Source organism: Ornithorhynchus anatinus, chromosome 8 (assembly GCF_004115215.2).
Source record: "Ornithorhynchus anatinus isolate Pmale09 chromosome 8, mOrnAna1.pri.v4, whole genome shotgun sequence".
In the NCBI taxonomy this organism is placed as follows: Eukaryota; Metazoa; Chordata; class Mammalia; order Monotremata; family Ornithorhynchidae; genus Ornithorhynchus; species Ornithorhynchus anatinus.
Genome location: NC_041735.1, coordinates 22558130 through 22576701, shown reverse-complemented (window position 1 = coordinate 22576701; position 18572 = coordinate 22558130). Strand labels below are relative to the sequence as shown.

At 49.8% G+C, this 18572-nt stretch overlaps 1 protein-coding gene across 9 annotated transcripts in view; it reads right to left on the bottom strand.

The window, feature by feature from the left end:
• Positions 1-18572, bottom strand: part of CHD6 (chromodomain helicase DNA binding protein 6) — a 160023-nt gene that overhangs the window by 21196 nt on the left and 120255 nt on the right. For all 9 annotated transcript variants that reach the window (XM_029070846.2, XM_029070843.2, XM_039912841.1 and 6 more), the window contains 7 exons: positions 17845-17948; positions 16360-16489; positions 15492-15552; positions 12826-12877; positions 11523-11739; positions 8119-8327; positions 4189-5808 (listed from right to left, as the gene is read on the bottom strand). In XM_029070846.2, the coding sequence (XP_028926679.1) occupies positions 4189-5808; positions 8119-8327; positions 11523-11739; positions 12826-12877; positions 15492-15552; positions 16360-16489; positions 17845-17948 (2393 nt within the window). The remainder of the gene's footprint in view (positions 1-4188; positions 5809-8118; positions 8328-11522; positions 11740-12825; positions 12878-15491; positions 15553-16359; positions 16490-17844; positions 17949-18572) is intronic.

The following is an 18572-nucleotide window of genomic DNA, read 5'->3' as shown; positions in this document are numbered from 1 at the left end:
GGGAACTGAGGCCCAGAGAAGTGAAGTGACTTGCCCACAGTCACACAGCTGACAAGTGGCAGAGCTGGGATTCGAACTCATGAGCCCTGACTCCAAAGCCCGTGCTCTTTCCACTGCGCCACGCTGCTTCTCAAAAGTTGGACTAGGGAACGTGACTGCTAATTCTGCTGCATCGTTACTCTCCCAAGTGTTTAGAACAGTGCTCTCCACATAGTAAGGGCTCCGTAAATACCACTGATTGACTGACCGACTGACTACCTGGATGGGATGGACGCTTACAAACACCAGTTCATTTGTATTGAGGAACACTTCACCTTCCAGACTTATTTCCCTGCGGGCCCAAAACAGTCAGTAAGTTAAAATGAGCCCTGGAGAGGTTGTTTTGGCTAACAGACAAGAGAGCATCAGGAGGCCTGTTTTGTTTTCCCTTGTGCTTTGCTCTGGGAGCTAGGGTACTACTTCTTTAGTTTGGCAGCATACCCCCCTCCCACCTTTTTTTTTTTTTAGTACGGTGTCTGTTATGCTCTTACTATGTGCCGGGCACTGTACTAAATGCTGGGATAGATACAAGGGTTAATCAGGTTGGACAGAGTCCCCGTCCCACATGGGGCTCACAGTCCACTTCGGAAGAGAAAGGCGCAGAACCCGGCCCTGCCTCTTGCCACCTTGGCTGCAGAGGTGAAGTAGGGTGGAGGAGAGGTGAACTTTGACTGCTTCTGACTTCAAGCTTGCCCATGCCCGCCCTGGGGGCACCCACTCCTCTCTACAGCCCCAAAGTTGGCAAGACACACCTTGGAGTCCTCGGGGGGGTAGGGGGTTCCCGCCCCCGTGAGACGGGCTCCCTCGGAAGGCAGCTTCCCCAGGTACCTGGGACCTAGATGTCCTGCTCCTCTTTCCAGAGCTCAGATGCCACTTTATAATCATTTTTTTCAATATCTTTCATCATCAACTAAATTGAGTCCTCTATAATGCCTTTAGGGAACCTCAAACTCTTTTACATTTCTTGAGATGCTCTCTTTAATCAAACGCCAAGGAGCCCAATGGGAGGAAACAGAGGAAAAGCCAAAATACGCTAATACATCAATCACGTATCCTAACCCACCTTGATTATTTTATGAGCCTCCTTGCTGATCTCCCTGCTTCCTGTGTCTCCCCACTCCGGTCCATACTTCACTCTGCTGCCTGGATCAAAACCTTTCAGGTCATATTTCCCTCCGCTCCTCAAGAATCTCTAGTGGTTGCCCATCCACCTCTGCATCAAACAGAAATTCCTCACCACTGGCTTTAAAGCACTCAATCACCTTGCCCCCTCCTACCTCAACTCACTTCTCTCCTAATACAATCCAGCCCACGTTCTTCATTCCTCTACTGCCAACCTTCTCGCTGTAACTTAATCTCATCTTTCTCGCCGACGACTTCTCGCCCACACGTCCTGTCTCTGTCCTGGAACTCCCGCCTCACCTGAAAATTACTCTCTCCATCTTCGAAGAGTTATTAAAGGCACATCTCCTCCAAGAGGCCTTCCCTAACTAAGCCCTCCTTTCCTCTTCTCCCACTCCCTTCGGCATCACCCTGACTTGCTCTCTTTATTCAACCCCTCTCCCAGCCTCACAGCACTTATGCACATGACTGTGTTTTATACATTTATATTAAGAGCTGTCTCCCTTCTAAACCGTAAGCTCGTTGTGAGCAGGGAATGTGTCTATTGTTATACTGTATTCTCCCAAGCGCTTCTTACGGTGCTCTGCACACGATAGGTTCCCAATAAATACGATCGCTTGACCAAGGAGCTGAGCTCAACTTCGCATTCAGCCCTACAAAGTGAAGTGCGGCTGCCTCTCTCTCCCTACAAAGCAGCCCCCAGGCTCTGCAGAAGTCAAAGGGACCCGCTTCTCCCGCCTGGTTTCGGTCAGGACTTGAATGACCTTGCCACCTACATGAGGTTGAACCTTCTGTAGCCACCACCATGCTGCTGGAACCTGGAAGGTTCCACACCTGCCTCAGGCAGTGAGTGCAAGAACCCAGAGCGGGTCGGACCTCGGCTCTGGTGAAGAAAAACTTCCGGTCTGACCATTCTGGCCCGGAAATTGTTTGCGGCAGCTTTCAGGGAGGGCAGTGACCTTTCTACCAGGACTCGTGCAGGGGGAGCACCTGGGCACCACCTGATATGCCTTCTGCCCAAGCATTCTTGGCCAACTTCATCGCCATCTACCCCACCTCCCTCCCCCAGTGCAATGCCGGCTCACTGCGCTTTGAGTGCTTAGTACGGTGCTCTGCGTACAGTAAGCACTCAGTAAATACCATCAACTGACTGCTGCCTATGGCAGAGGCCGTGTTCCAGTTAGAAACGTGTTCAGGTTCACCCCTGTTCCCTGGCCTTTCTTCTTCTGAAATCACACTTTCCTGTCATCGGCCTATTCATCATCACCATCACTGGTGCTGCAAAGACCAAATGCTACCTCCATTCATAAAACAGTCCCTTCGATAGCTTCTCCGGCCCGACACCCGACGAAGCATTCCCCATCGTACTACTGGGTATTAGGAAGTGTGGCCGGTGATTTACTTTTCTAGTTACATTTCCGTATCCAGTGGCCCAGTCTTAAAGCTAAGGTGATAAATCTACTGTTCCCAAGACTTGTTTTTTATTCCTTTTTATACTTGCCCCTTTTCCGTCTTCGGTATTTCACTAGTCCCCCTGTGAGTTCTCAAAATAATAATTATAATAATCGTGGTTTCTGTTAAGCACTTACTGTGTTTCAAGCACTGTTCTAAGCGCTGGGGAATATATAAGGGAATCATGTCAGACCCAATCCCTGGCCCCGACAGGGCTCGCAATCTAACTAGAGGGGAAGAAAAGTTATTGAATTCCCATTTTAAAAGATGAGGGAACTGAGGCACACAGAAGTTATGGGACGTGCAAGTTCCCATAGCAGGCATATGGTGGGCGCTGGGAATTAGAACCCAGGTCCTATGACTACCAGCCCCGTGCTCTTTCTACTAGGCTATGCTGCTGCAGTGCCGTTGAATTTTACTTATACGATCTCTCTATAATCACCCTCATTTTACTGCATTACAACACCCCTCAACTCGGTGCTACTTGCCCCAGGCGTGAAATCAGAGTTGGCCTGTTTTGTGGAAGAGGCAAAAGGCCCTGTAGCCTAGTGATATCTGTTTTCTCTAATAATAGAATAATAATAATTTGGGTATTGAAGCTCTTACTAAGGGCCAATCACTGGGGGATACAAGATAATCACATCAGAAACAGTCATTCTCCCCCCTGGAATCACAGTCTAAGCAGGATGGAGGACAAGTACTGAATCGCTTTTTACAGATGAGGAAACTGAGGCCCAGAAACGTGCAGTGATTTGTCCAGGGTCACACAGCAGGCAAGTGGCATAGCCGGGCTTAGAACCCAGGTCCTCTGACTCCCTGGGCCACGCTGCTTCCCATCCAGCCAGGGGCAACACTAATTTTCCTCAGCTGACTGAATCTAAAGGCAGCCTCACTATATTCTTGGACGTGCCTCCTATCTTGCATAGCTGTTTTTTATTTGTCCGAATGTATTCCTTGAAAGTATTACCTCCTCCCTGGTAAGCCAGCCTAAATTCCCCCTCTTGTGGAATTTCCACTTATATTTTGCAATTTTATGAAGTATTTTCCAGTTCACTCAGCCTCTACCTACCCCCACCGTCTTTCTTCTTTAAAAGAATGCTTTTTCGTGGGGCCCTAGGGCTGTTTCCTTGAGCAAAATCCAGATCTCCTGGACTCACTGTGGATCAAAATGCCTTTTCTCTTTAATCCTTTTCTATTACTTGCCCAACTTAGCATTATTGTGGGGTTTTTTTAAAAAAAAGCAACAAAACTTTTCATTTGGCCGATTTTCGGTTCCTTTCCAAAGAATTCTAATTGCTTCCATTAAAAATTTCTCAATCTCCCCTTTTTTAAGAAATCAAATTTATCAGCATCGGGGTCCTCTAAACCGAAAAAAGGGGAACCTATAGCCTTCCCTAACAAGAATGAGGGTGTCCGAGGGGCCGTCTGTGTCAAACTGAGGGCCCGGGGGGTTCCGACAGCCGGGCCCCCGCCTCGACCGCGCCTCCCAACGGCCGGGCCGCAGTGAAGCGTCGCCGCCTCGCCCCGCCCGAAGCCGTCCCGGCCTGGGCCAAGGAAGGGGCTCGGGAACCGTACCTTGACTCAGACAGCTCCCGTCCTTCTCCTCCCCGTCATCCCTGCTCTCCGACTCCACGTCTTCCTGCTTCAGCTCGCTCCCCGCCGGAGGAGACGCGGTGCGACGGGGCTTCCTTCCTGCGCTGGCCTCCCAGGGATCTTCTGGGAAAAGCCGGAGGTCTGTATTCAAGGGCTCTGATGGGACAGCTGCAGCGCCACCCTGTGTAGTGATATTGTCAAGAGCTTTGCCTTTGTGCCGGCCTCTGTCCCAGTCCCTGGGACTCTCCCCCTCAGATTCATCGGTTCCCCCCTCGGCTTTCCCCCTGTCTATCGGTTGGCGGTGACATTCGGACGCTGCGCGACCAACGCACCTCGGCTCCCCCGGGCCGCCGTTTGTTTGCTCGGGGTCACTTCCCTTGGCCGCCGCCTCCTCCCCCACGGCACCTCCGTGCGGCCCCCCGGGAGCGGGGGCGTTAGGGTCGGTCGGTTTCGCAACCTCCGGCCTTCCCCTCAGTCTCTCCCTCAGGGCGGCTGCCCCCGTTTCCTCCTCTTCCTCCTCGTCCTCCTCTTCCTCCTCGTCCTCGTCGTCCTCGTCGTCGCTGGGGCTCTGACCCAGCACCAGCGTGCCTCCGAGGCCTTTGTCTTCCAACAGGTCGATGAACTGCTGCTCCGAGGGGAGCTTCCTCTCCGAATTACAGACACTGAGGCTGCAGATCTCCACTAACCCACTTAGGCTCCCGTGGTCCCGGGGAGGGGGGGTCCGCCTACTGATGCGTTTGGCCTCGGGGGGCCTCTTGGGGTCGGGTCTCTGCGTCGGGGCGTTCTCGTCGAGGGTCCTTTCCTTCCCGGGAGAGGACCGCGGTACCTGCCACTCGTCTTTACTGTTGCTCCGCTCGCCTCCCGCTTCCAAACCAAGGAAGCAGGAGTCTCCGGTGGCCCTCGCCACCCAGACGCCCGGACCGTCCTCTAGGGCTCCGCTCCCTAATCCGGCAACGGCCTCTCTCTCGGTCTCCGCGTTGCCCCGGGTCTCCCGAACGAGCGAGCCCGGCTCTCCGCCGAACGCCGTCTCGCCGTAGGCCCCGGGCGATAAGCCTTCGCCGGGGTGGATGGAAATGATATCCTGGACTCTGGAAATCAGGTGCTCACAGGTCCCATCCGGCGGGCTGTCTTCGGGGTGGCCGAGGCGATCGTCGGTGCCGTCCACGGTCACCGGATTCCCGGGTTCGTTCTCCATCGGATCCCGGATCCTCTCCATCGGATGGTAGGTGAGGGATTCGTACAGCTTGGAGTTGCTCTGGTAGAGGCAACAGAGGCTTTCCGGGCCCTGAGCCCCGGTCCTCTTGTGCTGGGCGTAGTTTCTATAGGCGTCCAGGAAGGACAGCTGCGGGTCGTTCATGATGTAGTAGTCGGTGCGGTTCAGCCCGTGCTTGGCGGTGCCGACCAGGAGGTCCCAGTCGTGCTTCCCGCATTCCCACCAGACCGGAAGGTAGAGGCTGGGCCTGCACAGTTTGAGGCGCTCGGCCAGCTGAGGGCACTTGAGCACTTGTTCTCGGACCTTCCTCAGGAGTTCGATGCGGTACAGAGTCCTGGCGGCACGCTCCTCGGTGATCGGCTCCACGTAGATCCCGGGATCCGGGGGGCCTGGCGGGGGCAGATAAGCAGACAGACCATTAGCGACGGAGGCCCACAGGCCGGTATTCCCACCGCTTTTGGACCCTCTGAGTTAGTTACAAGAGGGCGACTCCAAGCCCGGCTACGGGGCTTCTCGGCACGGTTCCGTGGCTAAGAGCCAACCGTCAGCTCGACCGGAAGCAGTACCGGGCCTAGGAATGCTAATTATTGATGACTGTGGTATCTGTTTAGTGCTTATTACGTGCCAGTTTCTGTACTGAGCGCCGGGGTAGAAACAAGATAATCGGGTTGGACGCAAGCTCCTGTCCCACATAGGGCTCACAGTCTTAATCCCCATTTTGCAGATGAGGGAACGGAGGCACGGAGAAGTGAAGTGACTTCCCTGAGGTCACACAGCAGACAAGCGGCAGCGCCGGAATTAGAACCCAGATACTCTCTGACTCCCGGGCCCGTGCCCTTTTCACTAGGTAATGTTGCCTCCTGCCGGCAGGTGCTCTGGACCAAATGGCGCCTCCAAGACGGGTTGATTCAACGTGAATCTGCATCGAGTCCCATCTTTCCAATCAATCAAGTAATCCACCGTATTTATTCTGCGCTTCGCTCCGTGCAGAGCTATGTACTAAGCACTTGGGAGATTTACAATATGACCGAGTTGGAAGACACGTTCTTCCACAACGACCACGAGCTCAGTCTAGAGGGGGAGACCGACACATATATATAAACGCATTAGGGATATGGACATAAGTTCTATGGGGCTGAGGGAGGGGTAAATAAAGGGAGCAGATACTGTCTTTTATTACGTGCAAATATGGTATTTGTTAAGCACTTACTTTATGTCAAGCACTGTACTGAGTGTTGGGGAAGATACAAGATAATCAGGTCAGACAGAGTCCTTGTTCCACATGGGTTTCACAGTCTTAATCCCCATTTTAGAGATGAGGGATCAGAGGTACAGAGAAGTGAATCACGCAGCAGGCGAGTGGTGGAATTGGGAATAGAACCCAGGTCCTTCTGACTCCCAAGCCAATGCTCTAACCACTAGGCCATGCTGCTTCTCTGTGCCTACCATCCCCCACACTCTATCTAACCTGCGAACTCTCTGCGGGCCAAAGACTGCGTCCAAATCGATAAACAGCACCTCGTACATTATAAACCAGTATTTAGACTCTTAGAATATGGAAAGCATAGCAGAGGAAAAAGCACTTTCCCTAAATGTATTATAATTAGTCTTGCACTTGACCAAACACTTTCAATATCACGAAAGGATTTGGCTAGCAAGACCCTCATCAATAATTATTGATGAATAGGTCGACTTTTCATTTTTTGTGAGCAAGCCCCATTAGCAGAATTAGCGACGGATCTCTTCTCCCCTTCAGGCTGAGTGGGGCCGTAATATCTATCAATCAATAAAGGGTATTTATTGAGCATTTACTACGGGCAGAACACCGTATTAAGCGCTGGGAAGAGTACGATACAACCGAATTAGAGGACGCATTCCCTTCCCACAACGAGCTTACATCCTCGTTCGGTAGCTGTCGGAAGGGAAGCTCTCCCTCCGGCCCTATCCCAGCTCTCTCTTCACACTTAGCTCACCTTCACACCCCTCAGAGAATGTCTGCCTGGCAGCTGGCATTCTCTGGCAACGTCATTTTATTGTGTGTGATTCCAAGAAATGGTTAGAAAAGATCCAAGGGGGAGGAAGCAGGACAACGCCATCGGGCATGCCCATCGCCCTGTGCCTACCCCCGGAGGCAAATGCTCGCACAAGGGCATGAGGATGTCATGAGACACCTTCCAAAGACAGCCGAAGAAGGGGAGACAGTCTGCCCACCTCTGTATAAATCCGTGGACATAAAGCAATCTCTGAGGACTGGACCATATTGAACTCTTACATTTCCCTCATCTTCGAGGTTCCCCAGACAAGGGGACCTAAAGAAGCGTTGTGGCCTAGCCCTGGCCTCAGAGTCAGAAGGACGTGAGTTCTTATTTCCGCTCTGTCACTTGTCTGCTGTTTGACTTTGGACAAGTCCCTTCACTTCTCTGTTCCTCAGTGCTCTCATCTGTAAAATTGGGTTTAAGACTGTAAGCCCCGTGTGGGACGGGGACAGTGTCCAACCCGATCAGCTTATATTCATTCAATCGTATTTACATCTTCCCTAGCATTTAGTATAGAAGCTGCCACACAGTCATTGCTTAAAAATACCATAAAAAAAAAAATAAGAATCCAGACGAGTCCTCAACGAGCTATTGCTAAGATTTTAAAATAACAGAATTCCTTATTGGCCTCCTCTAGGTATTTTGACGGGTCCCTTTCCTCACCATCATCTTTCCACGTAGGGAGGCGACACACATTCCTGCACATCGCCACGAAGCTGTAAAAATACTTCTCCAGACTCTCGTCCGTCTTCTTATCCAGACGAGAAATGAGGCGAAACTGGGTCCAGTCAAAGGACTTCTTCTCCTGATCGTAGACCACGCCAAAGGAGGACACGGTTCTGTAGAAATCGGCTTGTTCTCGTCTCGTCCACCTTGAGGATGGCGGTGACAGGGAGGAGAAAAGAATGACAACTCGTCACAGTGTGTCCCGTGCCAGACCTGAGCTGAATTTAACTGAATGAATCAATTGATGGCTCCAGGTTCTGATGTTGTGACATTACAGAGAAGAAACACCTAAAGCGCTCGCCCACCCATTAAGCCCTCGTAGTATCAAAATGATCACAATCACAAAATGATAATTATAACTGTGTTATCTGTTAAACACTTACTATATGCCAAGGACTAGGTATCTCTTAAGCACTTACTATATGGCAAAGACTAAACTCTCGGGTATGTACTGTATATGCGAATCGGACAGAGTCCCTGTCCCAAACAGGTTTTATAGTTTAAGTAGGAGGGAGACCGATATCTAATCTCCATTTTACAGACAAGGAGACACAGAGAAATTAAGGATTTACTTGAGGCCACACAGCAGATAAATGGGGGAGTGGGATTCGAATCCAGGACATCTTGACTCTACTAGGTCCCGGTGCTTTGGAGAGTAAGGAACTAATGTGGGAATGGGGTCACCATGCATCATTCCCATGCCACAGTAGGACTCCCCTGATATCTCCCCTGGTTAGACTGTAAGCCCATCATTGGGCAGGGAGTGTCTCTATCTGTTGCTGAATTGTACATTCCAAGCGCTCAGTACAGTGCTCTGCACATAGTAAGCGCTCAATATATACTATTGAATGGATGAATGAATATCTTGGCTGCACGACTGCTTTGGTGCAGAGAGGACGCAGGGAATGCTAGGGGAATCAAGGCCTCCACCATGAAGCAGCGCAGTTGAGTGGAGAGAGCACGGGCCTGGAAGTCAGAAGGACCTGGGTTCTCATCCACCACAGGTCTGCTCTGTAACTTCGGCAAGTCACTTCACTTCTCCGGGCCTCAGTTACCTCATCTGTAAAACGGGGATTTACAGAGTGAGCCCCATGTGGGACAGGGACTGTGTCCCACCCAATTTGCTTGCATCTACCCCAGCGCTTAGTACAGTCACTGGCAGAGGGTAAGTGCTTAACAAATACAATAACTATTATTATCATTATTATGTCTGATGTTATCATTATTATCATTACTATGTCTGATGCAGCCCTGGACACAGCATGAATGCTACAACGTGGGTTTTCCTCCAAGTGGGGTTCTTTAAGAGTGCCAATCCAATGTTACAGGAGAACTGACTGTATTTCTACTTTCCTTCATTTCCCCAGGATTGAGCTCAATATACAAGACTTAGTGGATAGATGGTCGTGATAGCAACAGGACACCTGTGAGGTGTAAAATTCACTTTGTTGTATAAGAATTTTGGATTCCTCTAGAGAGCAGTTTGAGAAATAGAGTGGCCTCAGGGGAAAAAGTAGGAGACTGAGAGTCAGAAGACTCGATTTCTAGTCCTGGCTCCGGCTCTTACCTGCTGTATGACCTCGGGCAAGTCTCTTAATTTCTCTGCACCTCAGCTTTCTTATTTGGAAACTAGGAATTAAATCCCCATTTCCCCTTCTATTTAGACTGAGCCCCATGTGGGACAAGGACTGCGTCTCATCTGATTATCTCGACTCCCCCCCAGCAATCAGCACAGCAATTTGGTGTTAGGTAAGCGCTTAGGAATACCACAACTGTCATCAACAGTAGAGGATGGCAACATTACCACTTTTGCCGGCGGGATGAAGGCAGGGCACCTCTAACCTAGGTGGAGACCAGATCTCTTTGGGGACTGCTACCGTTTCCTGGGAAGGTGTGTTATACCTGGGCAAACTGAGTCCTGAGACATCTTAGGAGCCTATGCCTGCTCAGGAAGAATCTCCGACCGCCGGAACCTCTGACATAATAATAATGTTGGTATCTCTTAAGCGCTTATTGTGCCGAGCACTGTTCAAAGCGCTGGGGTAGACACAGGGTAATCAGGTTGTCCCATGTGAGGCTCACAGTTCACCCCCATTTTACAGATGAGGTAACTGAGGCACAGAGAAGTTACGTGACTTGCCCATAGTCACACAGCTGACAAGTGGCAGAGCCGGGAGTCGAACCCATGACCTCTGACTCCGAAGCCCAGGCTCTTTCCACCGAGCCACGCTGTTTCACGCTACTGCAGTCCTGAGAGGATGAGAATCGCAGGGTATGGACTGGAAATTCAGGCAAGGATCAGCTCCAACTGGACCCTCCGGGCCAGTTGATCAATCCATCATATTTCTTGAGTGCTTACTGTGTGCGGAACGCTGTACTAAGTGTTTGGGAGAGTACGACACAACGGTTGATAGACAGACTCCCGGCTCACAATGAGTTTTACGATCTATAGGCCACTGCTTGAAAGCGGCACAGTGGAACGTACCTAGCAACGCTTTTGGACTGTACTCTCTCAAGTGCTTAGTACAGTGCTCTGCACAGAGTAAGTGCTGAATTCACACCACTGGCTAATTGATTGATGTGTGCTGCCTGGTCATTCACCTAAAGCAGCAGTCTTTCTAAACTGGAATGAACGCCCACTCATCCACGGCACCAAGCGGACTGATTGCAGTCCCGGTTCGTGATGAACGGAGAACAGAGATCGGGGACGAGAGAAGCAGCGTGGAGCAGTGGATAGAGCACGGGCCTGGGAGTCAGAGGATCTGGGTTCTCATCCCGGCTCCACCGCTTGTCTGCCGTGTGACCTCGGGCAACTCGCTTCACTTCTCTGTGCCTCAGTTACCTCATCTGTAAAATGGGGGTCAAGCTGCGAGCCCCACAACCTGAGTACCTTGTAGCTACCTCAGTGCTCAGAACAGTGTTTGGCACACAGTAAGCACTTAACAAATACCATCATTATAATTACTGTTATTATCCTCTGTGCCGCAGTTCGCTCGTCTGCAAAGTGGGGATTCAATACCTGCTTTCCCTCCTGCTTAGAGTGTGAGGCCCATGTGGGACAGGGACTTTACCTGGTCTGATTTACTTGTGTCTTCCCCAGGAAAGACTAGATTGTAAACGCGCTGCGGGCAGGGAATGCGTCGTTGAACTGTACTCTCCCAAGCGCTTAATACAGTGCTCCGCACACAGTAAGCGCCCAATAAATATGACGGACTGACCGCTCGACACACAGTAAGCGCTTAAGAAACGCACCAGTTATTATTATAGATGGGAACGTGAGATGAGGAGTAGGGCCATTTCAGCTCCCCACAGAGTCCAACCCTCTGGCGGCGGTACGTTACCTTTTCTGGATCTCCTTGCTGACGGGGTCCAATTCGGAGGCTCTGCGGAACATCTCCTCTTGCAACCAATAGCCCTGGCTGCCGGGCACCAGGACCTCAGGTCTGGTGGGCTCCTTGCGGGTGCAGCGCTGGTAGACGGTGACGAGGCGTCGCAGTCGGGCCGTGAGGGCGGAGGCAACGGGCCAGGGCGATTTGTCTGGGTCGGAGCCATCCTGGGCTTCAAACATCAGCGAGGACATTAGGATTTACAAGCCGAGGAAGAAACAAGGGTCGGTTGTTTACAAAGAAAAGAACTCCCAGTCTGGAGAAGAGATGCTTGTTCGGGCCCAAGGTCAGGCAAGGAACTGTCGGGTAACTAAGGGAGGGAACGAATTAACTGGCTTCTCTTAGCAACCGTTTTCCACGTCGCTGCCTTGTTTAGACCTCCTACACCTCTAGACTGTGAGCTCATTGTGGGCAGAAATGTGTCTGTTCTTATACTGTACTCTCCCAAGCGCTCAGGACAGTACCCTGCACGCAGTAAGCGCTCAATAAGTATGACAATGAATGAATGAGCCTGGCGGGCTTGCATTACTGGGCCCTGCTCATACATATACGCAGAGAGGTGAGCCGGCCTCCTGGGCCACTTGGCAAATCTATGGGAGTGTGAGAGACACCTTCTGGATATGAGGCTGCCGAGACAAGTGCATCTGACTCTGGGCAACACTTACAGCCTTCTCCTCCCGGGACTCCTGTCAATGTCTGTGTTTCTCATATCGTTCGGCTATTCCAGCAGTCCTGAACCCACCGTCACGCTAATACCTCTAAAGCAGAAGCAGGGTGGCCTAGTAGCTAGAGCATGGGCCTGGGAGTCTGAAGGACCTGGGTTCTAATCCCAGCTCAGCCACTGGTCCACTGTGGGTGACCTTGGGTAAGTCACTTCACTTCTCCGTGCCTCATTTACCTCATCTGAAAAATGAGGATTAAGATGGTCAGTCCCATATGGAATAGGGATCCTGTCCATCCTGATTAGCTTGTATCTGCCCCAGTGCTTAGTAAAGTGCCTGGCACAGAGGAAACGCTTAACAAATACCACAAAAAAAAAGAGAAGAAATTGTTAGCTTTCTAGCTTTAGAATGAGGAATTCCAGTTGTCTAAAGGGAACTTGGCAAAGCTACTTTGTTTAAGACCTCGGGAAGACCTAAAGCTGAGTCCCACTGAGAGGGTTAGTAATTAGCAATCCCGGCCACCTTTTTGATAAGTGGTTAGCGTAAGCGAGACTGGAAAATTGGTTTCCTTTGCTGTATTCGGGACATAATCTCACCTGCCGTGGGGTCATCTTTCTTCTCAAATTCACCACAGGAACTGGAACTTTCCTAAGAGAAAACAGAGTAACCACCACTGTAAAGTTCTGCTGTGTAGGGAATTAATTTCTTGTTCACTACCATTATTCTGTGAATGCACAAGACCAGGCCTCTGTCCATCAGAAACAAGTCTCCCTAAGAATTCCTTATGCCACGCATGGTTATGTATACTTCAATACATTTTTTGAAATGAAATTTTTGAAAATACTGCCGTTTTGTCAAGGATGGGCTTAAAAATGTAAAATGATTCTATGACTGTGAGCCCCAAGTAGAAGAGGGACTGTGTCCTGTATGAATCTTCTGCATCAATCCTGGCACTTTGCACATGAGAGCTAAATTCTATGAATTTAACTCTTTTCTGCATTTTTTCCTCATACTCTGGTGACAAAGCCATCATTACAATGTTCACTATATTTAGCAATTAAGTAAGCAAGTGAGGGAAGGGCACAGTTCCTCCAGACCTAGAAGTGGAAAGGCGGGGGGGGAGAGAAGAAAAGGAGAAGAGATGGGAGAACGAAGGAAATGCCTCTTGTTTCTAACTGAAGTGGTTTTTTCAGTATTTTTCCTTCCTACCTCATTACAGTGCAGGAAAAGGGCAGCTGGCCTCAGGGTTTAGTATACTGTTCGTAATTTGGTCCAGCAGCGAGGACTTAACATGTCCAAAAAAGAACTCTTCATCTTCCCGCCCAAACTTTGTCCTTCCCGACTTCCCCATCACTATAAACGGCACCACGAGCCTCCCTGTCTCACAAGCCGTAACCTTAGCATTATCCTTGACTCATCTCTCTCAGTCAAACGACACATTCAATCCGCCACCAAGTTCTGTCGGTTCTACCTTCAAAACACCACTAAAATCCACCATTTCCTCTCCATCCAAACTCCTAAACCGATCCACGCACTTCTCCTATCCCTTTCTGACTACTGCATCTGCCTCCTCGCTGACCTCCCTGCCTCCTGTCTCTCCCTACTCCAGTCCAAACTTCACTCTGAAGTTCGGATCCCTTTTCTAAAAAAGATGTTCAGTCCGTGTTTCCCCACTCCTCAAGAACCTCCAGTGGTTGCCCATTCACCTTCACATCAACCACAAACTCCTCGCCACCGGCTTCAAAGTACTCAATTTCTCCCCTCCTATCTTACCTTGCTGATTTCCTACTATAATCCAGCCTGCTCACTTTGCTCCCCTAATGGTAATCTACTCACTGTACCTCGATTGTGTCTCTCTCGCTGTCTATTCAATTCAATTCAACAGTTGTATTATTGAGCGCTTACTATGTGCAGAGCACTGTACTAAGCGCTTGGAATGTACAAATCGGTAACAGATAGAGACAGTCCCTGCCCTCTGATGGGCTTACAGTCTAATCGGGGGAGACGGACAGACAAGAACAATAGCAATAAATACGGCGTGACTCGCCTCTGGCCGGGACCTCCCTCGCTCTTCATATTTGACAGAACACCACCCTCCCCACCTTCAAAGCCTTATTAATCAATCATACTTGTATAGTGCTTACTGTGTGCCGAACATTCTACTAAGTGCTTGGGAGAATACAACAGAGTTGGTAGATACATTCCCTGCCCACAACCAGCTTACAACCTAGCTCACATCTCCTTCAAGAGACCTTCCCCAACTAAGCTTTCATTTTCTCTTCCCTCTCCCTTCTATGTCACCCTCAGCACTTAGAACGGTGCTAAGAACAGTGCTTGGCACAAAGTAAATGCTTAACAAATACCATAATTATTATTATCTGTACCCTTTAAGTACTTGATATTCACCGCCTCCTGCCCCCAACCAGCCCCTCAACACTTATGTACCTATCAATAATTTATTTTAATGTCTTTCTCCCTCTACACTGTAAGTTCTTTGTGGGCAGGGTATGTGTTTAGCAATTCTGTTGTACTGCACTGTCCAGTGGTCTGCACATAGTAAGCGTTCAATAAATACCATTAATGATGACCGTACTCTTCCAAGGCCTTAGAATAGCGTTTTACACACAGTAAGTGGTCAGTGAATAGGACTGATGGACTGAGGTGGTTGTTGTCTTATTCTGTCGAGTCGGGTCCGACCCATAGCGACGCCATAGACACATCTCTCCCAGAATGCCCCCTCTCCATCTGCAATCGTCTGGTAGTGGATCCAAAGAGTTTTCTTGGTAAAAATATGGAAGTGGTTTACGACTGCCTCCTTCCTTGCAGTAAATGAGTCTCTGCCCTAATTCTCTCCCATGCTGCTGCTGCCCAGCACAGGGGAGTTTTGACTTGTAGCAGATTGCCCGCCACTGGCTAGCCACTGCCCAAGCTAGGAATGGAATGGGTATGCCTCTGCTTGACTCTCCCTCCTGAAGTCGTGACTGGTAGAGTACCGCAAACTCTACAGGTGCGATTCTGATAGGGGATGGATTGAGGACTTGAGGAAAATTGCAGAAGCAGCCTGGAATCAGCCAGATTTAACATCTCAAGTCAGTAGAGTATGAGGTGGCCAGAATGGGGGATGCAGACCAACCGTGCAACTTCTATGTTTTGCTTCTCTGAGTGGGATCCCCTCCGCTGACATTCTCCAAGGAGACACTTGTGAAATAAATACGACTGATTGACTGAAATATATGTAACACCTCCTGCACATCTGACTCACCGAGTGTTTCTGTAGTCCATCTAACTTGTCTTCAGAGCTCTCTTCTTTATCCGTACTGCTTCTAAAACAGGAGCCAGAGAAAAAATAAAATGAGACTACGGAAGGGGCATCCCGGGGTTGATTCGACAAGCCCAAATACATGGTTTGGAGAATACGGTTCATCTTGTATTGTATTCTCCCAAGTGCTTAGTACAGTGCTCTGGACAGAGTAAGCGCTCAAGAAATACCATTTATGAGGAGGACGATGATTAGAGAACAGTAGGCAAATGCCTGGGGATCCTTCTAATCTGGTAGGCTGGGAGAACGTGAGATGGGTTTAATGGCTTCCCTGCTCATTCTCACATAAACCCTGATGCTTGCATGAAATTACTTGCAGGTCGGAAAAGCCACAAAAGGGATGCAAGTCACCAGCTGAGCTGCACGAAGAACCGTTCTTCGAGTTCGGCTCGGAAAGAAATTGTTCTAAAATGCCCCAATCTTACAACCTTGTAAGACTTATTTCCGAAGCGGGAGCTAAGCCATCTAACTCCCTGCTGCCATAGAGATCGGGTGCTAAGAGGGCAAGGACAAAAGAAGAAACAAGTGTTAATGAGGGACGGAGCAGAGGGGGAGAAAACGGCTAATCACCTTAGAAAAGATTCAAGTCAGATGAACGAATCTCTTGGTGTTTATATCTGCACTGGGAGGCAACTAAGAGGCTTAGAAATCAATCAATCAAGGGTATTTTTTGAGTGTACAGAGCACTGTCATGGGGGCTTGGGAGAGTACAATATTCAGAGACGGTAGACATGATCCCTGTCTATAAGGGACTTACAGGTGGAGGACGATGGGATTTGGGGAATGGAGCTACGCCGGTCTACCCCCTTACCTTTCGGCGACATCTTGTGCTCCATCGGTGACGCCCTGTTCCGCTGAAAGGGACTTCTCGTCCGGCATGCCGACTTTCTCCAGGAAGCAAAGGGCTGGATCTGCTCGCATGGCGTTGTACCGCTCGTAACCTAGGCGACGGTGAACCGGGTTGGAAGGTGATGAGAACAGGGCACACATAACCCTCCTTTACCTTACAGCACCAGATCCTTATTTTATATCTCCACTTAAATAAATGGACATTTACAAGTTTAGATCAGTCATATCCCTGTCCTTAAAGAGAGAACATTTCTGTGCAGAAACGGAACTTTTAGGCAGTAGACAATCCTCCCGACCGAACAGTTTTACTCTAGTTATATGAGATACCCGCTTGACGTTCATATTCCAAACCACATATAAATTGTTACGTTAGTTGGCAAAGGAATCTGAGGACTCTGGATAGCTACCTCTGCAGCCCCTCTTCCAGCCTATAGCAGATCAAGTTCTTCCTGGTTAGGTTTCATTCCTTCCTTCCTATTTTAAGTGGCCATAAAGGTTACACTGTAAATCCAGGCCCAAGGATCCAATTTGGCTGCCCACAAAAAAGGAGTTGAAAGCAGAAAATAAATAATATAGGTCTTCATTAGATCCAAAATAGACCCATCTGAGCCAGAATGAAGAATTCAGAATGGACTTCTGGCATCCTAAGGCCGTAGATGACGAGGTTGAGTGTGATGAAGATGATAATGATAATGGAAGTGGTGAAACAACCCTTGCAGTATTTTTAAGAGCTTAAGGCGCATTGACTCTTTTTTAATTGCATTTGTTAAGCGTTTACTATGAGCCAGGCACTCTACTAAGCAATGGAGTCATTACAAGCTAATCAGGTTGGACAAAGTCCATAAGCCCTTTGGAGCTCACAGTATTAATCCCCAATTTCCAGGTGAGGTAACTGAGGCCCAGAGAAGTGAAGTGACTTGCCCAAAGTCACAGAGCAGACAGGTGGCTGAGCTGGGATCAGAAGCCAGGTCCATCAGACTCCCAGGCCCATGCTCTATCCACTGCTTCAGTTTAACAGAGGGTGATCATCACACAGAATTTCTGAATCTTCTACCTTGCACATGGCAAAATGGGTTGCCAAACACTCAGCCTCTCCATGCCACTCCTCTCCACCCACGCCTGAATCCCACTGATACACTGGGGAGGGGGTAGGCGAGCGTTGTGAATATCTCATTTCATTTTTCAAAATGAAGACTCTGGGCGGACTGTGGCCGACATTTATGGGCTTCTCGGTATGAGGCTATGAGAAAAGCTCCTGCTTTACATCCCTCCTGCCTGTAACTTGGGAGAACTCTGCCGGCGAAAGCCCTAGTTTGGGCCCAGAGAAAATCTGCAGAGTTCAACTCCCCAGGGTAGTTGGGTTCCAAAGAGCAAACGCTGCGCAGGTCACCGCCGGGATTCCTACGGTAAGACCAGGTTCTCTGTGGGAAAACCAAGGAATACCCACCATGTTTGAAAACTCCAATGAGCAGGGATTTATCGGCCTCCGCATCCCACCAGTCCACTGGGATCTCCACGTAGTCAATATCCGGTAGGAGAACGTCCAGCTCCCTGAGGAAGAGACAGCAGGGATGTGAGTTTCCCTCCGCCCGGACACCAACGTGAAATACGCCCTCCAGCCGAACCCTTGACCTTACCCGCTGTCCCTGGCGTCCAGCAGCCTGCTTAGGAGTGAGGGCACACATTCATTCATTCAATCGTATTTACTGAGCGCTTATTGTGTGCCAAGTACTGTACTAAGCACTTGGGAGACAAAGACCAACGAAAAGAGAAAACTCTGCGGGCGTTCAGTTTGGTTAATTCCACTCCTCAAAACGGGTTTTTCGCTTGCAAATCTATGTACGAACCCAACGCACTTGAAAATTCAAGACCGTCCACGGATGAGGCTGCTCGGTGTGGGAAAGCCCCCCGAGTTACTGGCACTGTGGTGCCCTGGGGCTCCCTACTTTTTTCCTACCACATGTCCCACTCCAGGGCTTCCTGGAGGTCTCCATTACCACAGAAGGGTCCTCAGTTGGCTCCTTCTGCTTCACCTGGAACCACTTCAAGTCGATTGGGATGGCTCGGGGAAGCCAAACAACGGCCCCGCCCAGAGGGCCCCTGGCCCGGACCCGGATGCGGTACCTCGATTTGGAGTGAGATTCCGGGACCACCTCGAGCTGGGAACCCCTTCCC